The 27,893-nt window shown below is 41.9% G+C and overlaps 1 protein-coding gene across 1 annotated transcript; it reads left to right on the top strand.

The window, feature by feature from the left end:
• The first annotated feature begins 38 nt into the window (after positions 1 to 38).
• LOC117447529 (gasdermin-E-like) lies at positions 39 to 21,468 on the top strand. The gene is made up of 10 exons (XM_034084241.2): positions 39 to 166; positions 2,147 to 2,375; positions 2,490 to 2,682; positions 3,740 to 3,908; positions 4,235 to 4,355; positions 5,742 to 5,873; positions 7,716 to 7,837; positions 8,516 to 8,684; positions 8,765 to 8,835; positions 21,119 to 21,468. The coding sequence occupies exons 2-10, from the start codon at positions 2,165 to 2,167 to the stop codon at positions 21,350 to 21,352; spliced, it is 1,422 nt and encodes a 473-aa protein (XP_033940132.1). The 5' UTR covers positions 39 to 166; positions 2,147 to 2,164; the 3' UTR covers positions 21,353 to 21,468.
• The last annotated feature ends 6,425 nt before the right edge of the window (positions 21,469 to 27,893 follow it).

Raw genomic sequence — 27,893 nt, 5'->3', positions numbered from 1 at the left:
TAACTCCAGAGAGAGTGGTCGGGGGTGTGGTCAGTGAAGTGCATATCTGTTGTTGAGTCAATCTCTCTCTCCGAGCATTCAGCCGCTGCTATAACTGAACACAGTGACTGCTAACACCACAGGAGTAGTTTAGTCTGCGTTTGGACAATTTGGTCGTACATTTGAGGTAAGAAACCACTTCATTTAGTAGTCATTCATCTTTGATAGTTTAAGATACAGAATACCAGCAAAAGGGACTTTATTCTCAGTGTAGTCTATTTTGTTCACCAATGTGCCTATTCGTTTAGTTTTTCATGTTCAGTACCACTTTATTTTTAATCCGTATCATGCGTTCTTAAAGCTCCGCGCAGCTGATCTCACTGTGAAAGCACGCGCACCAGATGAGGAATTAGACAAATTCACGTGGGCTGCCGGGAAATACCCTGCCCACGTGAGAGTAACACTTGTAAATACTGTGGCAGGACTGTTATAGAAGCATTAACCACTGTATTTAGTTTGCCATTTGTTTATATTAGCTTATATTCCAAATGAAACACTTTCCTTTCTTCTACTCCCTGTTTATTATTCTTTTATGGACTACAGTTCAAGTTCAACAAATTGAAGGTAGTTGCCGTGTCTCAAATTGCACACTTCTGAATTTAGATAAGCTTTTAGTGTTTAGGTGCGTCCCAATCCTATATTGAGATTTGGCAAAAGTGTGAGAGAGAGAGAGCAAGCGCATTTCGTGGCATTTGCAAGCAGTGGCAGACCACTTCCGGTTGCAGATGCCCTACTTGCTGAGGCATCTGCAGCTGCTGAAGGGGAGTTAGTACCTGCCACTGCTTGCAGGTGACACAAATTGAGCCAAATGCACTGTGAGTACTTGGTTAGTGTTCTGCAAAAAAAGTTGTGGAAAGTGTGGAGCGCTGGACACTTCTCACACTTCTTTACATTACTGCTCACACATAGCCAGACCACGGTGAATCCTTACTGCATGCCAGTCTATTTATTGTCAGAAATGTCCTCACATATTAAAATCTTATTTTTATTTTTATTCTATTTTTCCCTGCCACATCCTACAAAACATGAGAAACTACGTAAATAATTGGGAAACATTTGGACTTTGAGTGTTCAAACACTGAAAATGTGTCAAGGGGAGTTTTGTGCATGTATGGGAAGGTGGATGGGTGATTTTTTTCTCCATTCAGGGTAAGAGCAACTGTTTTATTTTGTTCCCCTCACTGGCCTCTTTATGCCCTCCAGCCAATATTGCATTATTTCGGTTAAAACAACACCGGAGACACAGCTCAAACGTTCTTCTTTGGTTTCTGTGTCTCTCTTCTCTAGCAGCACAAATCCTGCTTACGCCTGATTAATTTAAATATTTAAGCTATGATATCGGAGCCACGAGAATCAGTGAGCCATGGTGTGTGTGTGTGTGTGTGTGTGTGTGTGTGTGTGTGTGTGTGTGTGTGTGTGTGTGTGTGTGTGTGTGTGTGTGTGTGTGTGTGTGTGTGTGTGTGTGTGTGTGTGTGTGTGTGTGTGTGTGTGTGTGTGTGTGTGTGTGTGTGTGTGTGTGTGTGTGTGTGTGTGTGTGTGTGTGTGTGTGTGTGTTTTCGGTCATGTTAATTTGTTGACAACTTCCAGGGGACTTCCTGTAGGCTTCGTGAGTCACTACCAACTGTTTGTTACAGGGTGATGTGGGGATACATGGCCCTCACACACACCCACACAGTACCTGGCTTCATAGGGACTTGCATCTATTATTTTAAGGGAGACTGGGGAGAATACCAACAGGAAATAACCCACAGTGGTTTGTAGTTGGGGAAAAATTCCTCATCTGGTCTTTGCTCTCGGCGTCTTGCAACATAAATTGAAGCATTAAATTAAAAGTAGCGGGCCAATGGATTAAAAAATGTAATCAAGTTAAACCCAATATTCTGGAATTCATTTATATAAATCACAAGTGGAAAATACAAGTATTCAATTGTATTTTGGTGAGAGATTATTACATTGTGTTGTAAAAAATGAAATGACAAACTTGTAAGAGAAATGCTTTTTACTTTATAATAACATGATTTCTGAATATTTCCTTGCGCCTTCAAATTAAGAAAATTAAATTGAAGTGTTAAAAGTATCTTTCTCTTCTTTTTCTATGTGTCTGCAGCCCTCGTTTGTAGAAGTCATGTTTTCCAAAGCCACTGCCAACTTCGTCCATCAGATTGACCCTGAAGGAAGCCTCATCCATGTGTCGCGAATAAACGACTCAAAAAAACTGGTTCCTATTGGACTAGTTGTCAAACGCAACCGCATCTGGTTCTGGCAGAGCCCCAAGTACCAACCCACAGTTTTCACCCTCAGCGACTTGTTGCAAGGCGACCAGGTGCTATGTCCTGGTAAGTCTGCATTTACAGAAAAAAAGGGAATAGAAATTGCTCAAGTATTTCCATGCCTCCTTATTGTAAGACACATTTACCCTCACACATATCCAACATCACATGTTTTGTCAGGAGTGTCCGAGACAGACTTTCTGACCTACAAGGGGACGTTTAGAGACGCAGTCTCCGGGAAGCTGGACTCCGAGGTTGGACCCGTCGGTGGAACACTGGAGGGCCACGGCTCCTCCGAGCTCCAATCATGTTTTGGCAGGATGTTGAAAGAGGAACTGGATGTGAACAAGCTGTTACAGGACTCCAGCAGCAGGTCATTCATAATTTACGTATTCAAGATTCACACATTGTGGACAGTGAGCAGAAGGTGAAAGGGTGACAACTTTATTATTCATGAGGGGAATCAATGTAATTAGACAACACATTTGACACCTCAAACCAGTAACATGCAAACCACAGAGTTCAATAGTGTCATCTTACTTAAATACACTGCACTTGATATGTCCTTGGTTCTAGTGATTTGGTTTCTAATGTGAATAGCATGCTGCAGGACCTAGGAATCAGTTAGCACCTTATTACTTCTGGCTTCCTCATATTGTTTTACAACCTAAATTACGTCAGTAAATACCCCAGTGATTAATGTCTGAAGCCTCTATGTGTAATCAGTGGTTGTTAACAAGTGACCACTAAAACTCATCACGGACATCATCAGCTGCCTTTAGCTCAGCGGTGGTTGCCAGTGAAGCCATGCAACTGTGATGTTGTTTGTCTTGAATTCAATGTTTTATATGTGTTCTGGGTTAAATTCCCAAAATAAGGCCTGTGGTTAATACAAGTTTAGTAGATTTACAAATCCAACATACAATATGTCAGTAAGTACACCACTGGTGAATGTCTATAGCTTTTAAGTGTCTTATTAACAACTTCATAAAATGAACGTCACCCTGCTCAACATTAGCCGCCTCTAGCGTAGCAGTGTTTACATGATGCCATGCTGCTGTGTTTTTGTTCGCTAATAGCCTTTACGTTAGCTAAAGCTATAGTTTTGCTATTTACTTTTAGCAATTTACTTTTAGCAATTTGCATTTTGCATTTATGCTTCAAAAATCATAAAAGTGGTGTTAACATGTGGAGATTATCCTGCTGAACAAAATATTTAAGTATCATAAACGTTGCTTTGCCAAAGATCTTATTTTCTGCAATAATACAATTGCCTTTTGTCAAAGGACACTTTGGAATCTAATATTCCCGCCAGCTTACAACAATGTGTCATGCCTTCTTCACCTCTCTACTAATTACTGATAGATGACACCTAAATACCACGCACATACACTACATTGTAATTCATACACTTTTTTATTTTGCATTAGGCTGGTGGACATGCAGAATAAGCTGGTGAAGCAGATGGAGAAGCGAGAGGAGGTGCTGGCAGTGGTGAAGGAGAGGATCCTCACCACCACCCCCTGCTCCATCACCCAGAAGAAAAGGGAGCAGTGCATCTTCCAGGGGCTGGTGGGCCTGCTAGGGAGCCCTGCTCAGGTGGGTGTGGAGTGTGAATGTGTATTTTCAGAATTCAATACAACTTTTGATATTGTTTATTTTACTGTAATCTGTGCCATTATTAGACAATGAATCAAGTTAACTAATGATTATGAATGCTTTTTCGTTATTATGTATACATAAATTACCTTTCATTTACTATATATAGTGTTTTTTTATCATTAACAAAAGGAGAAATAGTTTGACGTATCTATTAATGATGGTTTAATAAAGTGACACCAATGTAATAGTTGTTTATTTTTCAGTAAGATTGTCACTTAAGTACCTTTTAATTTAAAATGCCTGGCCTGTGTGTGTATTCTCAGTTGTGTGTGAAGAACAGCAGTAACATTGAGGCGGACAGCGACGTCTCCTTGGAGATCCCGTCTGGAACAGTTATTGCGTACAGCGTCCTGGAACTGGACATTAAAAAGGATGGACACTATGGTGAGTGTGTGTGTGTGTGTGTGTGTGTGTGTGTGTGTGTGTGTGTGTGTGTGTGTGTGTGTGTGTGTGTGTGTGTGTGTGTGTGTGTGTGTGTGTGTGTGTGTGTGTGTGTGTGTGTGTGTGTGTGTGTGTGTGTGTGTGTGTGTGTGTGTGTGTGTGTGTGTGTGTGTGTGTGTGTGTGTGTGTGTGTGTGTGTGTGTGTGTGTGTGTGTGTGTGTGTGTGTGTGTGTGTGTGTGTGTGTGGTTACAGAGAAAAAATGGGGTCATTGTGACAAAACATTTCTTGGAAAATGGGAAGTGTTTTCACTTCTCTTTAGTTTGACAAGATATCAAAAAAATAATTATGGTATTCATTCCATTCCATTGCGTACCAACATCTGGATCTGCGGCAAAAACAAAAACTGTTTTATTTTCCATTAACCAGTCTTTAAACACTGCCAGAGCCAATACTGTGCTCTCTTAAGTGTTTACTTCCTGTCTCACCTCTGTAGTTCTTCTGACGTCCAGTGCGCTGTATTTAAACCTGTTTTTTTTTCTGGGGACAGTTCAGCCATCTTGAAACCAACGTTTTGTGCTCTCCACAAATATAAAAGCTAATATTCAAAAAGTAATGGTTGATTAATAAATCCCATTTTATGTTTCATCATACTCTCAGAGTAGTTGTCCGGAAACTTGAAATGTTCGCTGCATACATGCGCCTGTGGATCTTTCGGTTCGGGCCGAGCACATTTCGCTAGCCACTGCCTCCGAACGTACTTCCTACGCTTACCCGTTGGCAATAGATGGAACCGAGCATTCCGTGGATTGTTCCTATCCGAATTGTGGCAATGTTTCGCGATACAATGAGGCATATTTCTATAGAATTGAGAGAGTAACTAGAGTAAACAACATGAACAAAGCACATCCGTCAATTTGTCCTCGACACCAAACGCATAGTTAACGTCATTTCCGGTAAAATAAGTCATGTGACTCGTCAAAATGACACCGCCCACAGGGTTGATGTTATTTAGGTAATTAATCAGTTTAAAATCACTGATAACGTCATCGGATTAAAAAAAAAAGAAAAGAAGACTGGTAGAGACTGGTCTGTTTTATCGGATGATAATTATTTAAAAATGCGTGTCATGAGCATTCCCTTCCTTTAACAGCTGTGTGTTAGCGAGTATTACAAATCTCTGGCATAAATAATTTCCTTTTTTTTGCATGGTCCTTGTTTTTTAAATGCATAATAATAAATACAAATATCGTAAATACTACACTGTATAGAGAAGTACAGTCAAACATCACTTAATATAAATCAGTCCATCATTTTTTAACATCCCATAGGCTGATATTCAATAGTGAATTGTCTGATTTTGTGTTTTGACTATGTGATGTTGTGTGTAGATATATGCCTACGGCCTGGAACAATAGGAGGCATTGAAGAAGACTCGCCTGAGTCCTGGCCATCCCAGGATTCCTTGGATTGGGTGGACGGCATGTTTCCAGAGAAAGTAGCTTTGATTGAAATGCAAAATGGTTTGTGCTTTTTATATCTATAATTAGTCAGTTAATTGGAAATAACTTTAATGGATAAGCTTCCATTTACACTTTCTATTTTGGGAGAAAATGACAGACATTAAGGAAGTGATGGAAAGGAAATAAGATCCCTTTTCTGCTGCAGATGGCTCTGTGGATTTAATGTTGGGTGGAATTGCGGTTGGTCTGACCAGCATCAGAATATAAAACTTCAACTTTAAGTACAATGCTCAAGTCAGGGTACTTTGAAATTATTTTGGATTACTTCAAAATAAAACATTGAAATATTGCCTTTTCTTCTCTTTCAACATCTCAAAAATGTTTGCGAATCCAGTGTTTCCCTTGGGGCAACCATGATTCCCATACAAAAAACAGTACTGACACAAACTACACGTGCTGTCTTTATTTAAAATAAAAAATGTTTTAGAAAATTGCCATGTTTCGAAGACTAAACAGAAATATATTTTCTATTACATAGAAATCCTTAGCAAAGTAACCTCAATCGTATTGCACAGTCAATCTGGGTTTATGAGGCTGCAGTTCACTTTTTTTGCAATTTGATTTCGTAATTCTGATTACATGTTATACATTTTTTCCCAACTCTGACTATTACTAGTAGTTCTTTATATATCTGTCATTGTCAGAAATGTACAGCCCGTTATACTAATATATAATATTTTACAGTTTGCCAAATAGTCCGGTTATTCCCAACTAAAAGTTCAACTAGCAAGAAGCTATAGAGGACAAACCCTTACCACAAATGTTTAGAATGAGTTAATTATGCAACAGTGTCTGGGTCTGCATTACATATAGGCTACATGATGTTGAAAGATCATACTATTTTTGGAGAATTATAAGTAAGTCATTAAGTCGGTTCCAGATGAGAACCGATAAGAAAATGCCGGGTACCGGGTACCCATACAAAATACACAATTTCGGTTCTGCTTAACGGTTCCTAAACGCGGTAGACCCTGTATTCCACCGGGTCCGTCTGCGCCGCGGCGACACGGTGGAATACAGCCAGGGTAAGAGAGGACTGGCCATCTGTGTGTTCTGGAGAATCACAGAACGGCCGGTTGTCAGGGGGCCGTTGACGGCTGGCTCGGTTCGCTGACAGGCGGCACCGCCCTTCATTTTTTTAAACGGCATCATGTAAGTTGCGGCGACAGAGGTCCACAGTTGCCCCACAGCGAGGCTCCCCCCGCCCTCCCGTAGACAGTTCACGAGCTCAGTCACTTCATAACACCAAAGAAGGATCGCGGTAAACGCTCTAAAGTGAGGCTCCACTACACTAAAAAATAAAAAGACAAGGCACAGTGCAATGCCTGTTAATAGCTTACCATAGGCATAGCTCAGTTAAAATAAAGCACAGCTATTGTGCAATACATTTGTATTGCATATATATTTTTTATTTGTAAAAATGTTAAAGCTTAAAAAAATAAAGATATTTTTGTTATCTAAACGTTTGACCTCTTTCTTTTACAATTTTGGAATCGAAACGGGGAATCGATAAGAACCTGAATCGATAAGCAGAACCGGAATCGGAATCGATACATTTCAAACGATACCCATCCCTAGTCATGACTGAGTTACTTCCATTTTAACGTGTCATGAAAAATGTGAGTGTAATTGCGTAATGTCTTCAATAATTGTGGTTGTAGGGGTTTACCAAGAACTCTGTACCTGTTTGTAAGAAAGCGGAATATCTCAAAATAAAAAGGTTGCAGTACTATTTATACATTTGGAGATTAAAACGAGTGGATAATGTATGTAGGTAGACATAATCCCGAGAATGAGACATGTTCAGTTTGAAACCTGACACAGTATCTCCCTTTTTTACAGGATCACATGAGATGGATCTTTCTCCTCTGGCAGAGCTCCCCCAGTCCACTCGATACACTTTGTTCAAGAGACTCCAAGAGACTCTGAGGGACAGAACTGCCCTGTCACATGTTGAGTGTTCGGTGAGTGACACTCTGACTTTTGGTAGGCAAAGGTCGAGGTCACCGTGACCTCCCAAAACACATTTTTGGTCATAACTCAATGAGAACTTCATACAAATGTCTAATAGGATTAAAGCATTAGGAGATGACATTTTGGACAGACATGGATTTGGATTGCAACAGGACTGGTATGCAGTGTTATAGAGTGTTCGTGTGGTGACATCATTTTGTAGGCCGACCCAGATGTTAGCATCGCAAAGGCCCCCTTTTTTTTTACTATTTCATTTTAGAATATTGCAGACAATGAAATGTTCACCAAACACACGTTTATGATACTTAAACATTGTTTTCAGCAGGAAGGACTCCACATATTAACAGAACTTTTATGATCAACATCACGGTTGCATGGTTGCACATCACCACCGCTAAGCTAAAGGCGGCTAATGCTCGGAAATTAGTCAGCATTATTTTATGTTGTAGAACAAAACATGAGAATATCTTAGTCTTCTTACACCTAGATAAACACACATATTATTTAAGGCATCTTTGCTAAACACATGACATAAACAGTTGACTTCAAAGGTAACACAAGTTGTCAAATGCTCACTCATTTCTACGTTTTTGGAGTCATTACTGGACAACTCTATTCTTTTTCGTGTTTTTTCTATTTCCTCTCCTCTCTGTACCTGTCTCTCTTAGCTGGACGAGTTGTGCAGTGGTGAAACACTGGATATGGCCAAGCATAAGGATCTGTCAGAGAGTCAGAGAAAATTATTGTCAGCCATACTGGAGCTGCTTGGCACAGACAGTGCTGCTGACGTCCCTTTACACCTTAATGCAGCTCACCTGTTGGTCAGTACCATGGAAGGTGAGGACAAACTTGAGTCTGTAGAGGGCTGTAAACATTTTCCCACAGTGATTTTGAGCAAACATGTTTTTTTTTTGCAGAGTTGCCTGATGAAACTCTGAGCCTCTTGAGTAAGAGCAGCTCTCATTTTCTGGAGGCCTTCAACACATTGGTTAGTTCAATTGTACTGCAGATTGTGTCATGTTGTCTGAAAATGTTATTTGTATAACAATATGAAGCTACAGCTAGGAGCCTCTTAGCTTAGTTTACCATAAAGGGGAAAGCTGTTGGAAAGGCGAACTAGATAATAGGAAGTTAGTGGGTGCAGTACTACTTGATTGTAGTTCTGCTTTTGATGTCATTGACCATTCTTTGCTGTTACACAAGCTAGAACAGTATGGTTTTAATTTTGATATGCTGAGGTGGTTAGAAAGTTACCTGACAAATCAAAGTCAAACTGTTTTTTTTAATGGAAGTCTGCCAAAGATGAAGACAGTCACTTGCGGAGTACCTCAGGGTAGTTATTTGGGACCACTTTTATTTTCTATTTTCACAAATTACTTACCATTAGTGTTAGAAAAAGTCAAAATTGTAATGTATGCAGATGACTCGACAATATATGAAGCAGCACCGTCTACAAGAGAGTTGACTAGTTTTATGAACAAAGATCTACAATTGACATCAGAGGGGGTCATAAATAATAAGTTGGTACTTAATGCTGGAAAAACTAAATATTTAATAATAGGATCAAATCATCAGTTAAAAGGTGAACCAACATTGCAATTACATTTAAACCATATTCAAGTTGAACAGGTCAAGGAGACAAAATTGCTAGGTATAACCCTGGATCATAAATTATCTTGGTCTATTGATAATGTTGTATGTAAAATGGGAAGGGGTGTGTCACTTGTAAAAATAATTGCCAATGGATGTCAGTCGACAAGTTCTGGATGCTTTGGTTCTGTCGCAGCTTGATTATTGTTTGGTTATATGGTCTAGTGCTGCAGAAAAAAACTTAAACAAACTACAAGTGGCACAAAATAAGGCAGCACGATGTGCACTGCAGTGCTCCTGCAGAACCAGAGTACCTGAAATGCTGGAGACACTGAAATGGTTAACTGTTAGACAGAGGTCAACTTATATTTTGTTACATTTTGTAAGAAATATTACAGTGACTCACTCACCACCACATATATTATCACAAAGGTTTATAGCGCAGTATGCTCAACATAACTATCAAACATGACATACAATAGAAGGAAGGTTTGTATTGTCCGGAAGTGAGGGACCGCTGGCAAGTTGCTGCCGCGCCTCCTCCGTTGTCTGTCGATTGTTTCGTGCTGTTTCGTGCTGTTTCTGTTGAATGTTGTCTTGTGCAACTGGACTCCAAATCCATCAGCTACAAACCCGTCTGTCCCATCTAAGATTGTGACGATTAAACGTGACGTCATCGCCTGTATTGAGCGTAATAAGCTTTTCTCTCTCTTTTGAATGATATATTTCCCATCAGATTAAACAGCAAACGGCTGAATAAATAATGTGCATACAATTGCGAGGAGGCTCGTTTTAAGGACACTTTTCAGATCTGTCACAATCTTCGTATTGGAACAAACTTCCGTTTTTGAGTGCAGTCCCACTCTGCTATGTTCCTCCACAGAACAGACAGGATAATATGTCATTTGTCAGTATAGTCCTATTTCTTAAAACCTTCTCTGTTGTTTAAGTGTCTGATAACCACGAATAGTAAGCAATTATATCACAGTAATGATCACATATATGATCACATATATGATCATGTCAGACACTGTTATTTTCAATCAACCTAAAAGATAATGTGTTCAAACTGGCTTCACTCGCTTTAATTGCTCCTTTGAATGTAATTTTCCTCTGTGGTTTCCTACTCAACACATGTTTGTATTGTAAAGCCACTCATATTTTATTTTTTATTGTATTTTAAGGTGACATTGAATGCTTTGAAAGGTGCCCTAAAATAAAGTGTATTATTGATCTTATATCTGTGCCTCTATCACACTATTAATGTTCCTTATTTTAGATCTGCACTGTTCTCTATAACATGTTCAGCAGAGCAGGTATTTCTCCTGCCAGATATGGCAACCCCCCCCCCCTACAACTTTGTCCAGGACAGTCACAACTTCACCAAAATCACACTGGTGCTTGCTGTTCCCCTCTAGTTTATGCTCACCAAAGCATTTTACTCTGGGCCTAGCAGTTGAAAAACTAAAGAGGAGGTTCCATATCTGGCAGTGCAGTTGTTAGAGCTGCCGGATTTTGAAGCGCCCCCTGTAATTTTGGCCAGGATAGTCACAATGTCACCAAAATCACAATGGTGTTTGCTGTCCCCCTCTAGTTTGTGCTCACAAAAGCATTTCACTCTGGGCCCAGCAGGTGAAAAACTAAAGAGGGGCTTAAAAATCCGGCAGATCAGGTGTTGGTGCTGCCGGATTTGGAAGCCCCTCTTTAGTTTTGTACCTGCTAGGCCCAGAGTTATTTATTCCGAAGATTGTGACAGATCTGAAAAACGTGTCCTTAAAACGAGCCTCCTCGCAATTGTATGCACATTATTTATTCAGCCGTTTGCTGTTTAATCTGATATATCATTCAAAAGAGAGAAAAAAGCTTAGAAAAGGGTGAAAAAAGCTTAGAAAACGGTGAACGCTCAATACAGGCGATGACGTCACCTTTGCGCGTCCCCGCGAACAGGGCTTCAATCCACGACAAGGCTTCAACCTACGGCATGGCTTCAACCTACGGCATAACACCGGTACACGGCTCACCGTACTGGACTACTTGGGCTGTGCTCTATTTCACCTGATAGCCTGATCTGGTGCGCCCTGCAAAGCACACCTGTTCGGATCTGTCCGCTGCCATTCTGCCAGCTCTCCTGGGTGCAAATATCCCCCCTGTGGATTGCTGCCAATACGAAGGCCGCCACACAGGTTAGCTACTACCGGCTAACCTGTCACTCGTCCTCAGCGCCATACGTCTGGTTTCTCCGCCTCGAGAGAAAACCTGTGGCTACAACCAACACGACTATTCGCCCGCCTCAGCAGTGCAGGTTTGTCGCTTCACTTCAACCAATTGGATCATCAAACCGCTGGATTACATTGTTTTTGTTTTTAACTCATCATGTGGATTTTTAAACTGCTCATATGGAGCGCTCTGTGTCTCACGGTAACAAGCACGTCTCTTCCGCTGCGTTACTCTGCAACGGAGCTGCTACGTCTCCGGTCTTACTCCAGGACCCCTCCAGCTCTGCTTGCCCAACACTCTACTATTCTCCAACGACCAAGATACATTCACCGTGGATCTGGACGAAACTTTGAGTACACAAAACACAGCAATAACAAAACAATCCGCTCTTTCTGGTCCACTGAGCCTCGCCCCCCTCGCATTGCCCGTGCTGTCAATCACAGTGTGTTATCCCCCCTGTCTAAAGCATCCACATATGCACAACTTGTCTGAAACTATGTCTGTTTAACATAAGATCCCTCACCAATAAGGCCCAGCTGGTTTCTGACTTCATTATGGACAAAAAGCTTGATTTTCTATGCCTTACTGAGACCTGGCAACAGTCTGATGACTTCTCCCAGCTTAATGCAGCTGTCCCTCCGGGTTATGCTTTTATTAGTAAACCCCGTGCCACTGGGAGGGGGGGGGGCTTGCTGTGTTGCACCGTGAACACTTTAAAGTCATTGCTGTCACTGTCCCCCATCACTCCTCTTTTGAATGCTTAGTTGTAAAACTCACTAGCCCCAAACCCATCATCATTATTTCCATCTACAGACCGCCGAAGCCCTCTGCTGTTTTTCTCACTGAATTTTCATCATTACTAACATCTGTATGTGCAATGTCCCCTACTGTTATCCTCTTAGGTGACTTTAACATCCAGATTGACGACCCATCCAATGTTTTTGCAAATGATTTCATCTCACTCCTGGACTGCCTCGATATCACACAACATGTCAACCTCCCAACACATAACAAAGGTCACATACTGGACTTACTCTGCTGCACTGGCATCACTCCCATTAACCTTGCTGTCATTGAATTCCCAATTTCTGACCATAAAGCTGTAATTTTTGATATCCATGCCCCCCTTTCCAAAACCAAAGAACAACGGTCCATCACCTTCAGAAACATTAAACACATTAACCCCACAGATCTCACCACTCTGATTAATTCCTACCCCAATCCTCCAACATCCACCCACCCTGCTGACCTGGTGAATCACTATAATAACTGTCTCTCCTCTTCCCTCACTGCCTTGGCTCCCCTGAAAACTCGCAAAGTTTCATTCACCCACTCCGCCCCCTGGTTCACCTCTGAGCTACTTCAGCTCAAAACAACTGGCCGCCGACTGGAGCGGCTGTGCAAGAGCACCGGACTCTCAGTTCACACGCAAATGTACTCGGATCACCTTCACCTCTACAAGAACGCGCTTTCCAATGCCAAGTCCTCATATTACTCCAACCTCATCAGCACTGGTAACAACAGAGTTCTTTTCTCCACAGTCAGTCACCTACTTCAGCCTCCTCAAACCCTCCCTCCAGATATCTCCATTGACCAATGTACTGACTTTCTGCAATTTTTTCACTCCAAAATTAACACCATTCACCTAAAGCTGGCCTCAGCATGCACCTCCTCAAGTGATCCACCCTGGATGTCTACCACTGGTCCATCACTCATCAGCTCCCTCTCCATCTTCAGCCCCAGCATCGGAATACACCATCTCAGAGCTCATCCGTAAAGCTAAAACCACCACCTGTCAGCTTGATCCTCTTCCCACCACCCTGGTCAAGGCTTGCCTACCAGCCATATCACCCATGATCACTGACATAATTAACTCCTCCCTCACCTCTGGAATTGTACCCACCTCCCTCAAACTGGCTGCAATCACTCCCATCCTCAAAAAATCCGGTACTGACCCAGCCGATCTAAACCACTACAGGCGCATCTCCAACCTACACTTCATTTCCAAGACCCTTGAGAGGGTGGTTGCCGCACAGCTTCAGTCCCATCTTGACACAAACAACCTCCATGAACCCTTCCAATCTGGTTTCCGCCAAAAACACAGTACTGAAACAGCCCTGGTTAAAATCACCAACGACCTCCTCCGTGCAGCTGACTCCGGACTTCTCACCATCCTCATCCTCCTTGACCTTAGCGCTGCATTCGATACCATCTCTTACCCACTACTCCTGGACCGCCTGGCTGGCATTGGGATCACTGGTGTTGCACTATCCTGGTTCTCATCATACCTCACTGACAGACAACAGTTTGTACAACTCGGTAATCACAAGTCACAAGAAAGTGCTATTTCACTGGGTGTCCCCCAGGGGTCAGTACTGGGTCCACTCCTATTCATCATATATCTCCTCCCCCTGGGCAAAATCCTCCGTCACCATGAGGTTAATTTTCACTGCTACGCCGATGACACACAGGTCTACATTTCCTCCAAACCCACCACTGCCCTCCCCCCAACCTCCCTCACCACCTGCCTTGAGGACATCAGGAGCTGGATGAACAGGAACCTCCTGAAGCTTAACGGTAGCAAAACTGAGGCCCTGCTCATCGGCTCCAAATCCACCCTCACCAATTCACATATCACCCCAGCATCAAACATCATCATCGACGGCTTCCCCATACCATTCGCTGCCCAAGTGCAAAGCCTCGGTGTCATTCTGGACGGCTCCCTCTCATTCGCACCACACATAAAAAACATCACCCGCACCGCTTTCTTTCATCTTCGGAACATCTCCAGACTCCGCTCATCTCTGTCCCAACCCAGCACTGAAATCCTGGTCCACTCATTCGTCACACCCCGGATTGATTACTGCAATGCACTTCTGACTGGCCTTCCCTTCAAGCTCCTCAATAGACTGCAAATAATCCAGAACTCTGCTGCCCGGATCATCACCCGCACCAATTCATCCGACCACATCACCCCCATTCTCACTCAGCTACACTGGCTTCCTGTACGCTACCGTATTGACTACAAAAACATTCTACTCATATACAAAGCTGTCCATAACCTTGCCCCCATCTACATCTCTGACCTCCTTCAGGAGTACACCCCCTCCCACACCCTCCGCTCTTCGTCCGTAGGACTTCTCACCGTCCCAAGCTATCGCCTCAAAACCATGGGTGCTCGAGCTTTCAGCTGCTCGGCTCCCAGACTCTGGAACACCCTGCCACTACACATCCGACAGTCTGATTCCATAACAACATTCAAAACCCAACTCAAAACCCACCTCTTCAAACTGGCATTTTCTCTATAATCTGTACCCTGTGTCCTTTTGTAGTAAATTTCCTGTTGTTTGTCTTGTCTTACCCCGGCTGATACTTCACTAAATCCACTGTTTTAATTTGTTAGGTAAAATTGTAAATGTAAATTGTAAATCTGTAACCCTGTAAGGTGTCCTTGGGTGTTTTGAAAGGCGCCCCCCAAAATAAATGTATTATTATTAGGGCCCGAGCACGAAGCGCTAGGACCCAACGGCGTCCTAGCACGAAGTGTAAGGATACCTATTGTTATTGGTGGAATTTTTTTTTCTTTTTCTGCTGGCATTTCCTGTTTTTGAGGCCTTTAGGACGCTGAAAAAGTTGTATAATTTTGCACGGACGCCAGAACTGGTGAAAACTACCTTATTCTGGAGTCGATTGTCCAACTTGCTCGCTAGCGCCACCTATCAAAATCCCAATTCGGAATACATTTACAAAATCGCACCGTAACTCCAAATGACCTGAAATTGTGCACACATATCCGGGTGGACCTGCTCTACATATAATCTCCTTGAACTCCTAAGCTCTGCCTACTTTATTTTTTTTTTAATTAGCATAATTTAAAAAACAGTTAAATATTCACTTAAATTTCAAATTTTTGTTTTACAACACCAAACTCAGTATACAGTATCGCTGGAGGGTCAGACACATTATCGTAGGAAATGAGCATGTTCAGTCGATAAATGTGGCCGTCATTACTCTAAACGTGTTTGCAAAAAGGCGGGGCTTTGCTCATAAGTCATCAACAATGTACCAAAAAAACACACATTTTGTTGGTAAGGTTCAGTCTGTATTGGGGAATAGGCACCAAAAGTAATTTCTATTTTGGACTATAGGGAGGGCCAAAAACATGACAAATGTATAACTCATGAACCGATGGACGAAATCTTTTTTTTTTTTTTAGACATACTCTGGGGATGAGTATGAACTTATATTTAAAGTGTCACAACGAATGACAATTGTGGGCGTGGCCTGTACTTTCTTTTTTATGACGATGTGCTAAAATGTGTTTCGGTACGCAAAACTTGGGACACACGTCACAGTCCACGACTTTTTGAAGAATGTAAAAAAAAAACTAAATTTTTTGCTCTGCTCACTAGCGCCCCCTATTTTGTGGTAGTCACATATAGTTTCTCAGAACTTCACGAATTTTGCCACAGACATTCCTCATGGAATTGCGGATATATTTGTAAATACATTCCACTAGCCCTGCCCCCAAAAAAGTAGGCCATTTTGATATATGTGCGTTTTTCAGCCATGTTACGCACGTTCTTGCGAACTCCTCCTAGGGGAATGATCAGAAAAATTCCAATGCAGGACAGGTTTAGCCCCTATCCCATATGATACTTAATTGAGGAGCACATTTTTGAAAAATTACTCGTGGAGGTCGTAAGCTAACAGCGAATACACCATTTTTGACGATTTACATGTCGCAAATTACTCCAAACTACTCGGATATAGTTATTCCGATATTCATGAAACTCTGTATACATATTGCTATTATGATCGCACACATATTTCAAATTGCCTTCCATTAGCCCCGCCCCCCAGAAAGTCGGCCATTTTGAAAACATTGCGTTTTTCAGCCATTTTACGCACGTTCTTGCAAACTGCTCCTAGGGGAATGATCAGAAAAATTCCAATGCAGGACAGGTTTAGCCCCTATCCAATATGATACTTAATTGAGGAGCACATTTTTCAAAAATTACTCGTGGAGGTCGTAAGCTAACAGTGAATACACCATTTTTGACGATTTACATGTCGCAAATTACTCCAAACTACTCGGATATAGTTATTCCGATATTCATGAAACGCTGTATACATATTTCTATTTTGATTGCACACATATTTCAAATTGCCTTCCATTAGCCCCGCCCCCCAGAAAGTCCGCCATTTTGAAAAATGCGCGTTTTTCATGCATTTTAAGCACATTTCTGCAAACTCCTCATAGGGGAATGATCGGAAAAATTCCAATCCAAGAGAACTTCAGCGCATATCCAATGTCATGCTACATTGAGAAGGAATAGTCCTTTGCTCAAACGGGGAGCTCGTGGGCTAACGGAGAATGTACCATTTTTGACCAAATTATATGTCAGATAAGCCACTGAGGCCTGCCTGTCTGCCTGGCACATCAACTCTCACACACACACACACACACACACACACACACACACACACACACACACACACACACACACACACACACACACACACACACACACACACACACACACACACACAAACAAACAAACAAACAAACAAACAAACAAACAAACAAACAGACACACACACCTACTGTTAGTCCAACAACACCCTTTGCTGGCGGCATATTCATTACAACAGACACCTATACACTCCCTGACCCTAACCCAGGGGTGCCCAACCAGTCGATCGGGATCGACCGGTCGATCGCGGGGAGATTCCAAGTCGATCGCGTGATGTGTCTAAAAATAGAACAACAATATTCTGTTTTATCGTTAATGTCCTATAACATAATCTTCCTGTGCCAGAATAATGCACTTGAACGCATCAAAGCTTTGTGATTGGCCAGCGTGACCCCATGTGTCGGGCGTGGCTGGTGGGCAGTGGGCATAGTTCGCTGACGTTGTCGTGTCAGGAGTGACTGACAGTCCGCACACACACAAGACCGCAATTATGGCAGAAGTAAAAAAGCCCAAAATATATAATTTTCACTCCGAGTGGGAGGATGATTATTTTTGTATCTATTCCAATTCAAAGTCCATCTGTCTCATCTGCAATGCGAGCGTGGCTTTATCGAAGAAGGGTAATTTAGGAGCAGCATTTCAAAACAGTGCACAAACGCTACGAGACGGAATTCCCTCCTAATTCTGCCCTACGCTCCCAAAAGGGGAGGGGCCTGAAAGGACAGCTAAATGCACAGCAGTCCATTTTCACCAGGCCCAACAACAAGAGCAAGGCTGCTACCAGAGCATCTTATCGTGTCAGTCACGTTCTTGCGAAACACATGAAGTCTTTCAAAGACGGCGAAGTTGTGAAAGAAGCATTCCCGAAGGCTGCCGACGCGCTTTTGGGGGACAGTAAAAATAACCGTAGCATTTCAACAGGTTGCTGAAGGCTCTGGGTGTTGAGGGACTGTCATGGTTGACACGTCTCATCAACGTTGCGTGGAAGTCGGAAACGGTACCGAAGGAGTGGCAGACCGGGGTGGTGGTCCCCCTTTTCAAAAAGGGGGATCAGAGGGTGTGTGCCAATTACAGAGGCATCACACTACTCAGCCTCCCCGGGAAAGTTTACTCCAAGGTACTCGAAAGGAGGGTCAGGCCGATTGTCGAACCTCAGATTGAGGAGGAACAATGCGGATTCCGTCCTGGTCGTGGAACGACGGATCAGCTTTTTACTCTCGCAAGGATCCTGGAGGGGGCCTGGGAGTACGCTTATCCGGTCTACATGTGTTTTGTAGACTTGGAGAAGGCGTATGACCGGGTTCCCAGGGAGTTACTGTGGGAGGTGCTGCGGGAGTATGGGGTGAGGGGGTCTCTACTCAGGGCCATCCAATCTCTGTACTCCCAAAGCGAGAGCTGTGTCCGGGTCCTCGGCAGTAAGTCGGACCCATTTCCGGTGAGGGTTGGCCTCCGCCAGGGCTGCGCTTTGTCACCAATCCTGTTTGTAATATACATGGATCGGATTTCGAGGCGTAGTCGTGGGGGGGGGGGTCTGCAGTTCGGTGGACTAAGGATTGCACCACTGCTTTTTGCAGATGATGTGGTTCTGATGGCTTCATCGGTCTGCGACCTTCAGCACTCACTGGATCGGTTCGCAACCGAGTGTGAAGCGGCTGGGATGAGGATCAGCACCTCCAAATCTGAGGCCATGGTTCTCAGCAGGAAACCGATGGACTGTCCACTCCAAGTAGGGAATGAGTCCTTACCCCAAGTGAAGGAGTTCAAGTATCTCGGGGTCTTGTTCTCGAGTGAGGGATCAATGGAGCGTGAGATGGGCCGGAGAATCGGAGCAGCGGGAGCGGTATTGCAGTCGCTTTACCGCACCGTTGTGACGAAAAGGGAGCTGAGCCGGAAGGCAAAGCTCTCTGTCTACCGGGCCATTTTCGTTCCTACCCTCACCTATGGTCATGAAGGATGGGTCATGACCGAAAGAACGAGATTGCGGATACAAGCGGCCGAGATGGGTTTCCTCCGCCGGGTGGCTGGTGTCTCCCTTAGAGATAAGGTGAGAAGTTCGGTCATCAGGGAGGGACTCGGAGTTGAGCCGCTCCTCCTTCGCGTCGAAAGAAGCCAGTTGAGGTGGTTCGGGCACCTAGTTAGGATGCCACCTGGGCGCCTCCCTAGGGAGGTGTTCCAGGCACGTCCAGCTGGGAAGAGACCAAGGGGTAGACCTAGGACCAGGTGGAGGGATTATATCTCTTCGCTGGCCTGGGAGCGCCTTGGGATCCCCCAGTCAGAGCTGGTTGATGTCGCCAGGGAAAATAAAGTTTGGGGCTCTCTGCTGGAACTGCTACCCCCGCGACCCGACCACGGATAAGCGGGAGAAGATGGATGGATGGATGGATTTCAACAGGTTTTTGACTCAAACTCAAGTTAGATACCGTTATTAATCAGCTGTAAGTTTTAGTTTGTTTGAACTTATTCATTATAATTATTGTACAAAATGGTATAAGAATGCAAACTTTAATTGATTATAGTCTATTATCAATTCAGGTTAAGAAACTAGTGTTGCTTGCATCCTATTTTAAAGGCATTTATTTTTATAATCTACTAAAATGCAACAAAAAAAGGGTTTGATTCTATTAATTTTGTCTCTTTTATTGCACTTTGGCAGCAGATTCCTGTGTAGCTTCAGATCTGAGTTGTCTTATTAGTAAGCCTCATTTATACTTTTGTAGCAACACTATTTTTATATAATGGCAAAGAAAAGGTTCAGAGTCTTTTCTTTTTTCCCTGTGTCATATGTGGCAGCACTGTTCAATGTTTCTTGAAAACATTACCCACTGTAGTGTGACGTGTGAATAAACTCCAACTCTGTATCAACAACACTGTTGTGTAACTTCAGTTACATACTTGTATGTGTGTAGATTAGAAAGAGGTAAGATAAAGGATCTGCAGTATTTTATGAAGTATTAATCGTACAAAGGTCAGTTTTATACAAGTAGAAGTGTGTATTTACCTGGTAGTAGTCAGTAATGGCTACGCCTCTCTATTTGGACTGGTAGATCTCGGCAGACCGGCAACTTTAAAAGTAGCTCTCGGTTCAAAAAAGGCTGGGCACCCCTGCCCTAACCCTACTGTTTATTTGTAGATATCTCCTAAAGCCTACAAATAAAGTGTGAAATGTAGGCCTGTTACATTTATTATTGAACAATATATATTATACACACTGTTCTGCTTTCTGCACTGACCTCAGCAGCTGTTCTCACTGTAACATCACCTAACATCCAGGGGACATGTGATTAGTGAGTAAACAAACGGTAAAGGGCAGAAAGTCTGATGCACATTTGATCATCTCTAATAACTTATAATCACAACGGAGGACCTGGGAGTCTGGGAAGCGAAAATTATAGAAATGACAAACGGCTCATTTCCCAGGACTCGTGTGCGTCTGCTTGACGCCGGGACGACCGGCCGCCCTCCCCGACAGGCGCACGGACGCGAGGGCCCGCTCATCACTGCGCGCACAAGTGCGACCGCAGTTTTAATTATTATTATTATTACCCAAATCGAAATCAAATATGGGAAAGAAAACAGTCATGTACAGAGCCATGGTCAGCTGGAAGTACATTTCAAAAGGTTGCAAACAAATTAAGTAAAATTGAACAGTGCCTGTGGGTATGTATGTATTGTATGTATGGCCTTATGATGGCTAAAATTGCATGAAATTATCAGCTGTTTTGTTGTGTGTTTATGTATGTTTTGTGTGTGTGAGGACCCCAGGAAGAACAGCCAATGCTCATGCTAGTGCTAATGGGGATCCTAATAAAGAATAAGAATTAGACAGCAAGCCTGCTGTAGCTCCTGTGCTGTGGTTATTGTTGGTCAGTAGGTTTATAGAATTGCTGTGTTAAACATAACAGCATCTTCTGCTGTGTTTATAACAAGCATGTTTTGCCTCACCCAGCCACCGCCTATGTATCCATTTCTCAAATTCTGTCCCTCCAGATGTGCAGTTTAAAGAAGAACAGCGAGCCTCTGTCCATCCAGTGTCTCCCTGTCCTCCTGCAGGAGAACCAGGCCTTCCAGCAGGCAAAGCAGCTGCTCCGCTCCGCTAACGTGGTGCTGAAGAGAGACAGCGACAGGCTGTGGTCAGAGACAGGAAGTGAAGCAGGAGTGCTCCCATTAATCCTCTCTCTCTGCATACAAGGACTGGCTCTGCTGTGCAAAGGGCAAAAGTAGTACTTAGTGTCTGCATGTGCACTTTTCTCTTTTGTATGAAATGTATTCCTTCCATTTCTTTCTTCATTGGAAAGTGTATTCTAAATTAAGCATTAAATCATTGTATTATTATATAATTTGTTCATATTTTCATACTGTTGCTACAAATCTTCCCGTTACATTTTTACTTAAATATATTTTATGAGCAAGCACTTATTTTTTAATTACAAAATATATATATATATATCTATATTTTACGCGATGAAATTATATACTGTTGTAGACATGGTTACAACAGTAACCAGAGCTGACTGAGCCTAAATCCCTAAAGCATTGCTGAAAGGTAGAGTGTAGAGTAGACTATACGCATTACACTGTTACACACCTACTATACAGTATAGGCTACACTGTAGTGACTGTACAGTTACGGAGCGTCCACACTACAGCTTCAAAAATAGCTTGGAGCTGGGCGTGTCTGGAGCTTGGGGATTTTATTCAAGCAACACGGCCCACAACCAATCACATGAATCTCCCCCCCTCGACATACAAAGCAAAAAACCCCGGGGATTGTATGGGAGCAATATATATATAAACTCCCCAAACAGGCGAAAACCTACCAGTTTCCCCCACTGTCTCTGCCACCTCCCTCCATGCCTGGTTCCTCCGGTTTGTATCCCGGTAGGTGAAGAGGGTCTGGTCATACAAAACCGGGTGATTGCTACGGCGATAGTTAGTTTCTCCTCCGACTTTTTTTGAAATATAGAAATGAACGGCGGGATATCTCTCCCAGCTTAGACGCGGTTTGATTGGCTACGGCTTCAGCTGTCAGATTTTGGGAAACGGGATTTGATTGGCTGGCGCTGGCTACTCCGGCGTCTCAGGCGACAGAAGTTGAACATTGTTCAACTTCTGTCGCCTGAGACGCCTGAGACGGACCGCTCTGCTACCCACAATTCAGTTCGGCGAAAAAGCGCGGCTACGTGACATCACCCCATTGAAAGTGAATGGGCAGATTGGAGCTTTCGACGCTGTCGACGCTGTAGTGTAGACGGGCCGTCAGAGTGTACTGTACTGTCTGTACACCATGTATTTTCTACAACTCTGTGTGTACCTTATACAGTACATACTACATACATAGTGATGTACATACTGTTAGAAATTAAAATCAATGTTGATATGGCGTAATTTTGAATTAAATACACTATTTAATTTAAATCAGTTTTATTCTGAAAAAACCGGAAGTTCACACTATTAACTTAATACTTTTATTCTGAAAATTCTTCCTTTCCGGTTAGCATTAGCATGTGGCAAAATGCTACGTTTTCAAACCGTGAATCGAAGGTGAATTGACATGTGATGTTGTACACTGAGCACACTGGGATTAGCACTCATTTATTGACGCTGAATAACGTTTATCAGGGAATGTTTAAATAACAACAGACACCAGAATATACGTAAGTGCTAGTTTTTTTGCGAGTCCAAGTACAGGTTCCTGACGTTCCGGTTTTAACCGGACTTGAACCGAAACTTTGTACAAGTTCAGTACCGGTTTGGCTTGCAGGTACGCAGCACTACTGGAAAGTGTACATTTCTATTTGGAGATTGCCTTACCAAAATCTGTGATTGACGGCATCATAAAATTACCTGTGAAACTGAGCTGCATTTTTTTTTGGTTTCTCTACTCGTTTACATTTTGAGGATTAATAAATAACCTTGGAAATTGGTGTCTCGGGGACGTTGTCCTGGCCGATTTGCCCTGTGGTTGTTGCTGGGGCATGTGCCTGCAGAACAAGCACAGCTCATGTAAAAAACAATGAGAATATTTGGGGCTAATAAATAACCTAGGAATATCGACTTTTACTGATTTCCTCTGTGTGTGATTCTCGGAATTAAATTACCGGACAATTACACACAGCAAATATTCGGAGAGACCTTAAAAGAGAGCATCAGTAAAGTGGAATTTCTGCATTAGAAGCAATGTGATAGATTTGTATTGAAACAAATCGCCGAATTCTGGAGGTCTCAGTGGTCAACTGGCTAAATTAGCAGCAGGAATCGGCTCAAATCTGCCTGCTGCTGCTGCGGGGTGTGTGTGAACACCCCGGGGAACAGCAGGCAGAGAAGAAGGAGCACAAAGTGCTACATATTCTTTTTCTCACACTATTAATCGATTTGGAACTAAACAGAACGATTAGGCGTGGTACGCGAGAATGTGACATAGCGCTGTGTTTCATAACTGATTAGTTGTTGAATTTAGCTGTTGTTGGAAGACAGGGTACTGGATTAAATAAATAGAACAGCAGTTTAAAATAAGCAGCCAGATATATTTTCCTCCATTGCCTCTGTGGGCATGGCTCCAGTAGCAGTCGGGGGTGTGTGTGTAAATACTTCCCCTGTCTGGGTGGCTGCAGCCGTGCAGATGAGAGGAAGAAAGTCACAGCCCTTTTTGTCTAAGCTTTAACTCACACCACCGCCATCTCAGTTAAAAACGGGATGGTCTAAAAGCAATCGTTGTCTGTGACCATTTTCTGCATTGCTGGAAATTCTGGGACAGCACGAGGTGCGTGCATCACCTGACGAGCCACAGCTCTCTACTCTGAATGATTCATGTTAAGTAGCCCACAAGTAACTAAAACAATTGCAAGTGCAATAAGAAGCTACAGGAACGTTAATCTACGTCGGTAATATTAACTTTATTTAATACAACATTTACGGTAGGCTACAAGATTTACATCATATTACAGCCCATGTAGTATAATATTTTACCAATGATGAATTACAGCAAACATGTGCAATATATCCATTATTACAGCTCCGTGGGCTGGCAGTAAGGCGATATGGTCCGTTGTTATTGTGCATCCATGGGTAAAGAGGAACTCATGTAGTGCTGAACACGTAACATGAACGTGCCGGGCGGCGCGGTCCCGTGGGTTAGATGCACGTTCATAATGCCGAGGGCAATAACTCTCAGAATAACGTTATTAGCACATTTTTGACAACTTGAGGAACGAATGTTTTTAATAAGGGCTATACAAACGTTCATACTGGGTAGTTTATTTAGTTTAAAAAAAAATTCCAACAATTTACAGACCACTCTTTCCCAATGTAAGTTAATGGGAAAAAGTGTTTCCGGGCCCAGCAACTTAAAGGAAGTGTAGTACCGCCGTTTGACCAGCACGAATATTCTCATCAGACTCCGGCGCACTTCCTGGGGGCTTGGATTAGACGCCGCGGCAGACAGGGAGAATGAAAAAACATGGATAAAAATCAAAGAAAACGAAAAGAAAAAGGTGGGGCCGAGAAGGCAAGAGAAAAAAAGGTGAAGTCACTCGCAGACTCACACAAGCAGTGTTGGAGTCAGAGTGTTTTTAAAACCCACTTCGGCTCCGCGTGTTCGTTTGGGGAGCATCTTGTAAAATCATAAAGGAAGGAATTCAAAGCACCAGATACAGGGTTAAACAATAATCTGTTTTAATGGTAAAACACAACACAATACACCATACAGAGCACTCTGCAACAGTACTCCGGGCTCCTTACGCAAAGAAAATATATTTCCCCATATATTAACTGTCAATATATTGCATTATTTTGTTTTTTGATTTACTGGTTAATTGAAAAGATTTAATAACGGAAATCTTGCTGTTGGCTACATCAACTGATACTGATTAATAATCAACATGAAAATCATATTTATTCATATCTACAAAATATATTTAAGATATATAGAATAATATATTGCGTTAATATATTACAATATATTGATATATAGAGTAATATATTGTGTTAATATATTGCGTTAATATATTACAATATATTGATATATAGAATAATATATTGTTTTAATATATTACAATATATGGGATAATATATCAGTAATTGCCGCTTTCCATATATTGAGTAATATATGTAAATATATATAATATATTGGTTGTGTATATATGTGAACATACATTTACTATATATTAACATTTATATGGGGACATATGTCATATATATTTAGAATTATATGGGGACATGTATGTCATATATATTCAGATTTATATGGGAACATATATGTACCATATATTCAGATTTATATGGGGACATGTATGTCATATATATTCAGATTTATATGGGGACATATATGTCATATATATTTAGAATTATATGGGGACATGTATGTCATATATATTCAGATTTATATGGGGACATGTACTATATATTCAGATTTATATGGGGACATGTATGTCATATATATTCAGATTTATATGGGGACATATATGTACCATATATTCAGATTTATATGGGGACATGTATGTCATATATATTCAGATTTATATGGGGACATGTATGTCATATATATTCAGATTTATATGGGGACATATATGTCATATATATTTAGAATTATATGGGGACATGTATGTCATATATATTCAGATTTATATGGGGACATGTACTATATATTCAGATTTATATGGGGACATGTATGTCATATATATTCAGATTTATATGGGGACATATATGTACCATATATTCAGATTTATATGGGGACATGTATGTCATATATATTAAGAATGAATGAAGTGTGTGCCATTTGGTTTTGGTAAGTGTTTCTGTAGTTCTGGGTGCAGTGCGTAAGTCTGCAGTATATATGAGGTGTTTTGCACTTTGTGTGTATGGTTTTGTGAATTGTGTTTAGTGTTTTGGGAAAATAAGCCCTGCTTTCAAAAAACGTGTTTTAGCATTGAAAATAACTGTAATATGAACACAATGTTAATCTATCTCTGTTATGTGAGGTGATCTCTGCAGCTTACAGTTAAAGAAGCATGCACTTGTTTTTCACTGGGTAAATTGGAAACCTGTAATAAATATAATACTTTGTCCTTTCAATTGTTTTTTTCAAAATGTATTTACCCAAGCTTAATCAGTCTGAGTTGCAGTGCCAGTCTCTGGTTCAATCAGTCCTTCTTCTGCCCCAGTGGCTCCCAGGACTGGTGTGGGCTCTTCTAAAGATGGTATATCAGACACCATGCTGTAGAGATCAAGTGGTGTGATGGATGACCTTTTTCTGGCGCGTTGATACCTGGCATGTGTAGCAGGGGAAGGTGCTGTAATTTTCTCGTGGCCCAATTTGACAGACGGTGCCCAGTCAGGATGATTTTTGTCAAAAAGTGCCACTGGTTTACCTGCAAATAAATCAGATTGTAGGTCAGTTATATCCTGGGTGAACTGTTAATTAATACAAATTTGACCTCTTTTGACAGGCGAAGTCAGACTTTAGATATATTTAAAATGCTGGTGTCAAGACATTGGAACATGACAAATAATTGAGGAAACCAAAAGCCTCTGAAAAGGTGCCAGGGACTGTACAGCCTTTACTGTTTACATATAATCAAATGGCCAGTAGGGGGAGGGATTTCTTTAAATTACAGTTAAACGAAGCACTGCAGGGACAGACTGGTGTGAAGATGACCAAGGGATGACTTTACTTTGTAGATACTCCACAATCTGATATGTCGATCGATGACAGACTCCAGGATTCCTATTTCCTTGTTAAGATGCATGTCTTAGTAAGTGGGTTATATGTTCATTTTCAATGTTTGTATGTAAAACCCGACACTTACCTGACGTGAAATGATCCCCACAAACGCGAGTATAGTTGTGGTTGGATGGTTTGAGATCCTCCCGTCCGATCCTATTGAGACATTGTTCCTGGCGACGCTTTGAAAGTTCATGTGTTGCTTCACCCTGGTGTGTTATAATAACCGCCGGCAGCCTGTAAAATGACTTCGGCCCCCTGTTTCGATCACCTCTGTTGCCGCAGCCAACAATGGCACAGAAGTTAACCATTGTATGTCTGGTAAAAAACAAACATGAACAGGTATGACGTATTACGGTGTCTGTTTTGGTACTCCAGTATGGCCGTTGCGCTGACGTCACGGGTAACGTGACGTCATATGCAAAGCCTCTATACTTACGGGTGTAAAGTATACATAGATCCTACACATCCACTGGAGGTAGATTCTGAAAGTAAAATATACACTTCTCACTAGAAATATAATCATAAAGCATTGTTATGGCCAAACTACCCTACAATTTAGGATTTTCCACCGAAAAAAGTGTTGGATTCAAGATTCAAAGGTTTTATCATCATATGCTGAGCAGCTACAGTGTAGAAATGTCAATGCAATTCTTCTCACCTGAGCTCCTCCAACAATGCAACATATATAATAAAAATACAAAAATACAAAATAAAAAGTAGTGCAAAAAGTGTATATACATGCAATATACTAGAAAATGATGTTTACAATAACAGAATATGAAATGAAATCATGTAAATTAAGAAAAAAATTAAATACGGTGTATTCCGTGGATAATAGACCCAATCACAGTGAATGTTCAAAACTAAATTTGATACTTTTTCTTTTTCATCTCACAGTTCACATATTTAAGTTAATCTGTTTTTCCTTTCTCTTTTCAAGAGTGCTTCAGAGGATGGCTGAATTCTCAAAACGTGGAGAACACCGAGAGGGAGAAGTTGGCCGGTTAATACATTTCACAAAAATACAGGACCTTGTGAAAA

The sequence above is a fragment of the Pseudochaenichthys georgianus genome, chromosome 6 (genome assembly GCF_902827115.2).
Source record: "Pseudochaenichthys georgianus chromosome 6, fPseGeo1.2, whole genome shotgun sequence".
Lineage (NCBI taxonomy): Eukaryota > Metazoa > Chordata > Actinopteri > Perciformes > Channichthyidae > Pseudochaenichthys > Pseudochaenichthys georgianus.
The sequence above is the reverse complement of the archived record's forward strand: the minus strand, read 5'-3'. Positions and strand labels throughout refer to the sequence as shown.

Excerpts from the sequence above, each read along its gene's own strand:
- LOC117447529 (XM_034084241.2), top strand. The coding sequence starts at position 2,165 with ATGTTTTCCAAAGCCACTGCCAACTTCGTCCATCAGATTGACCCTGAA. Across the intron at positions 5,874-7,715 it reads TTTGATTGAAATGCAAAATG|GATCACATGAGATGGATCTT; the intron begins GTTTGTGCTTTT and ends CCTTTTTTACAG. Across the intron at positions 7,838-8,515 it reads TGTCACATGTTGAGTGTTCG|CTGGACGAGTTGTGCAGTGG; the intron begins GTGAGTGACACT and ends TGTCTCTCTTAG.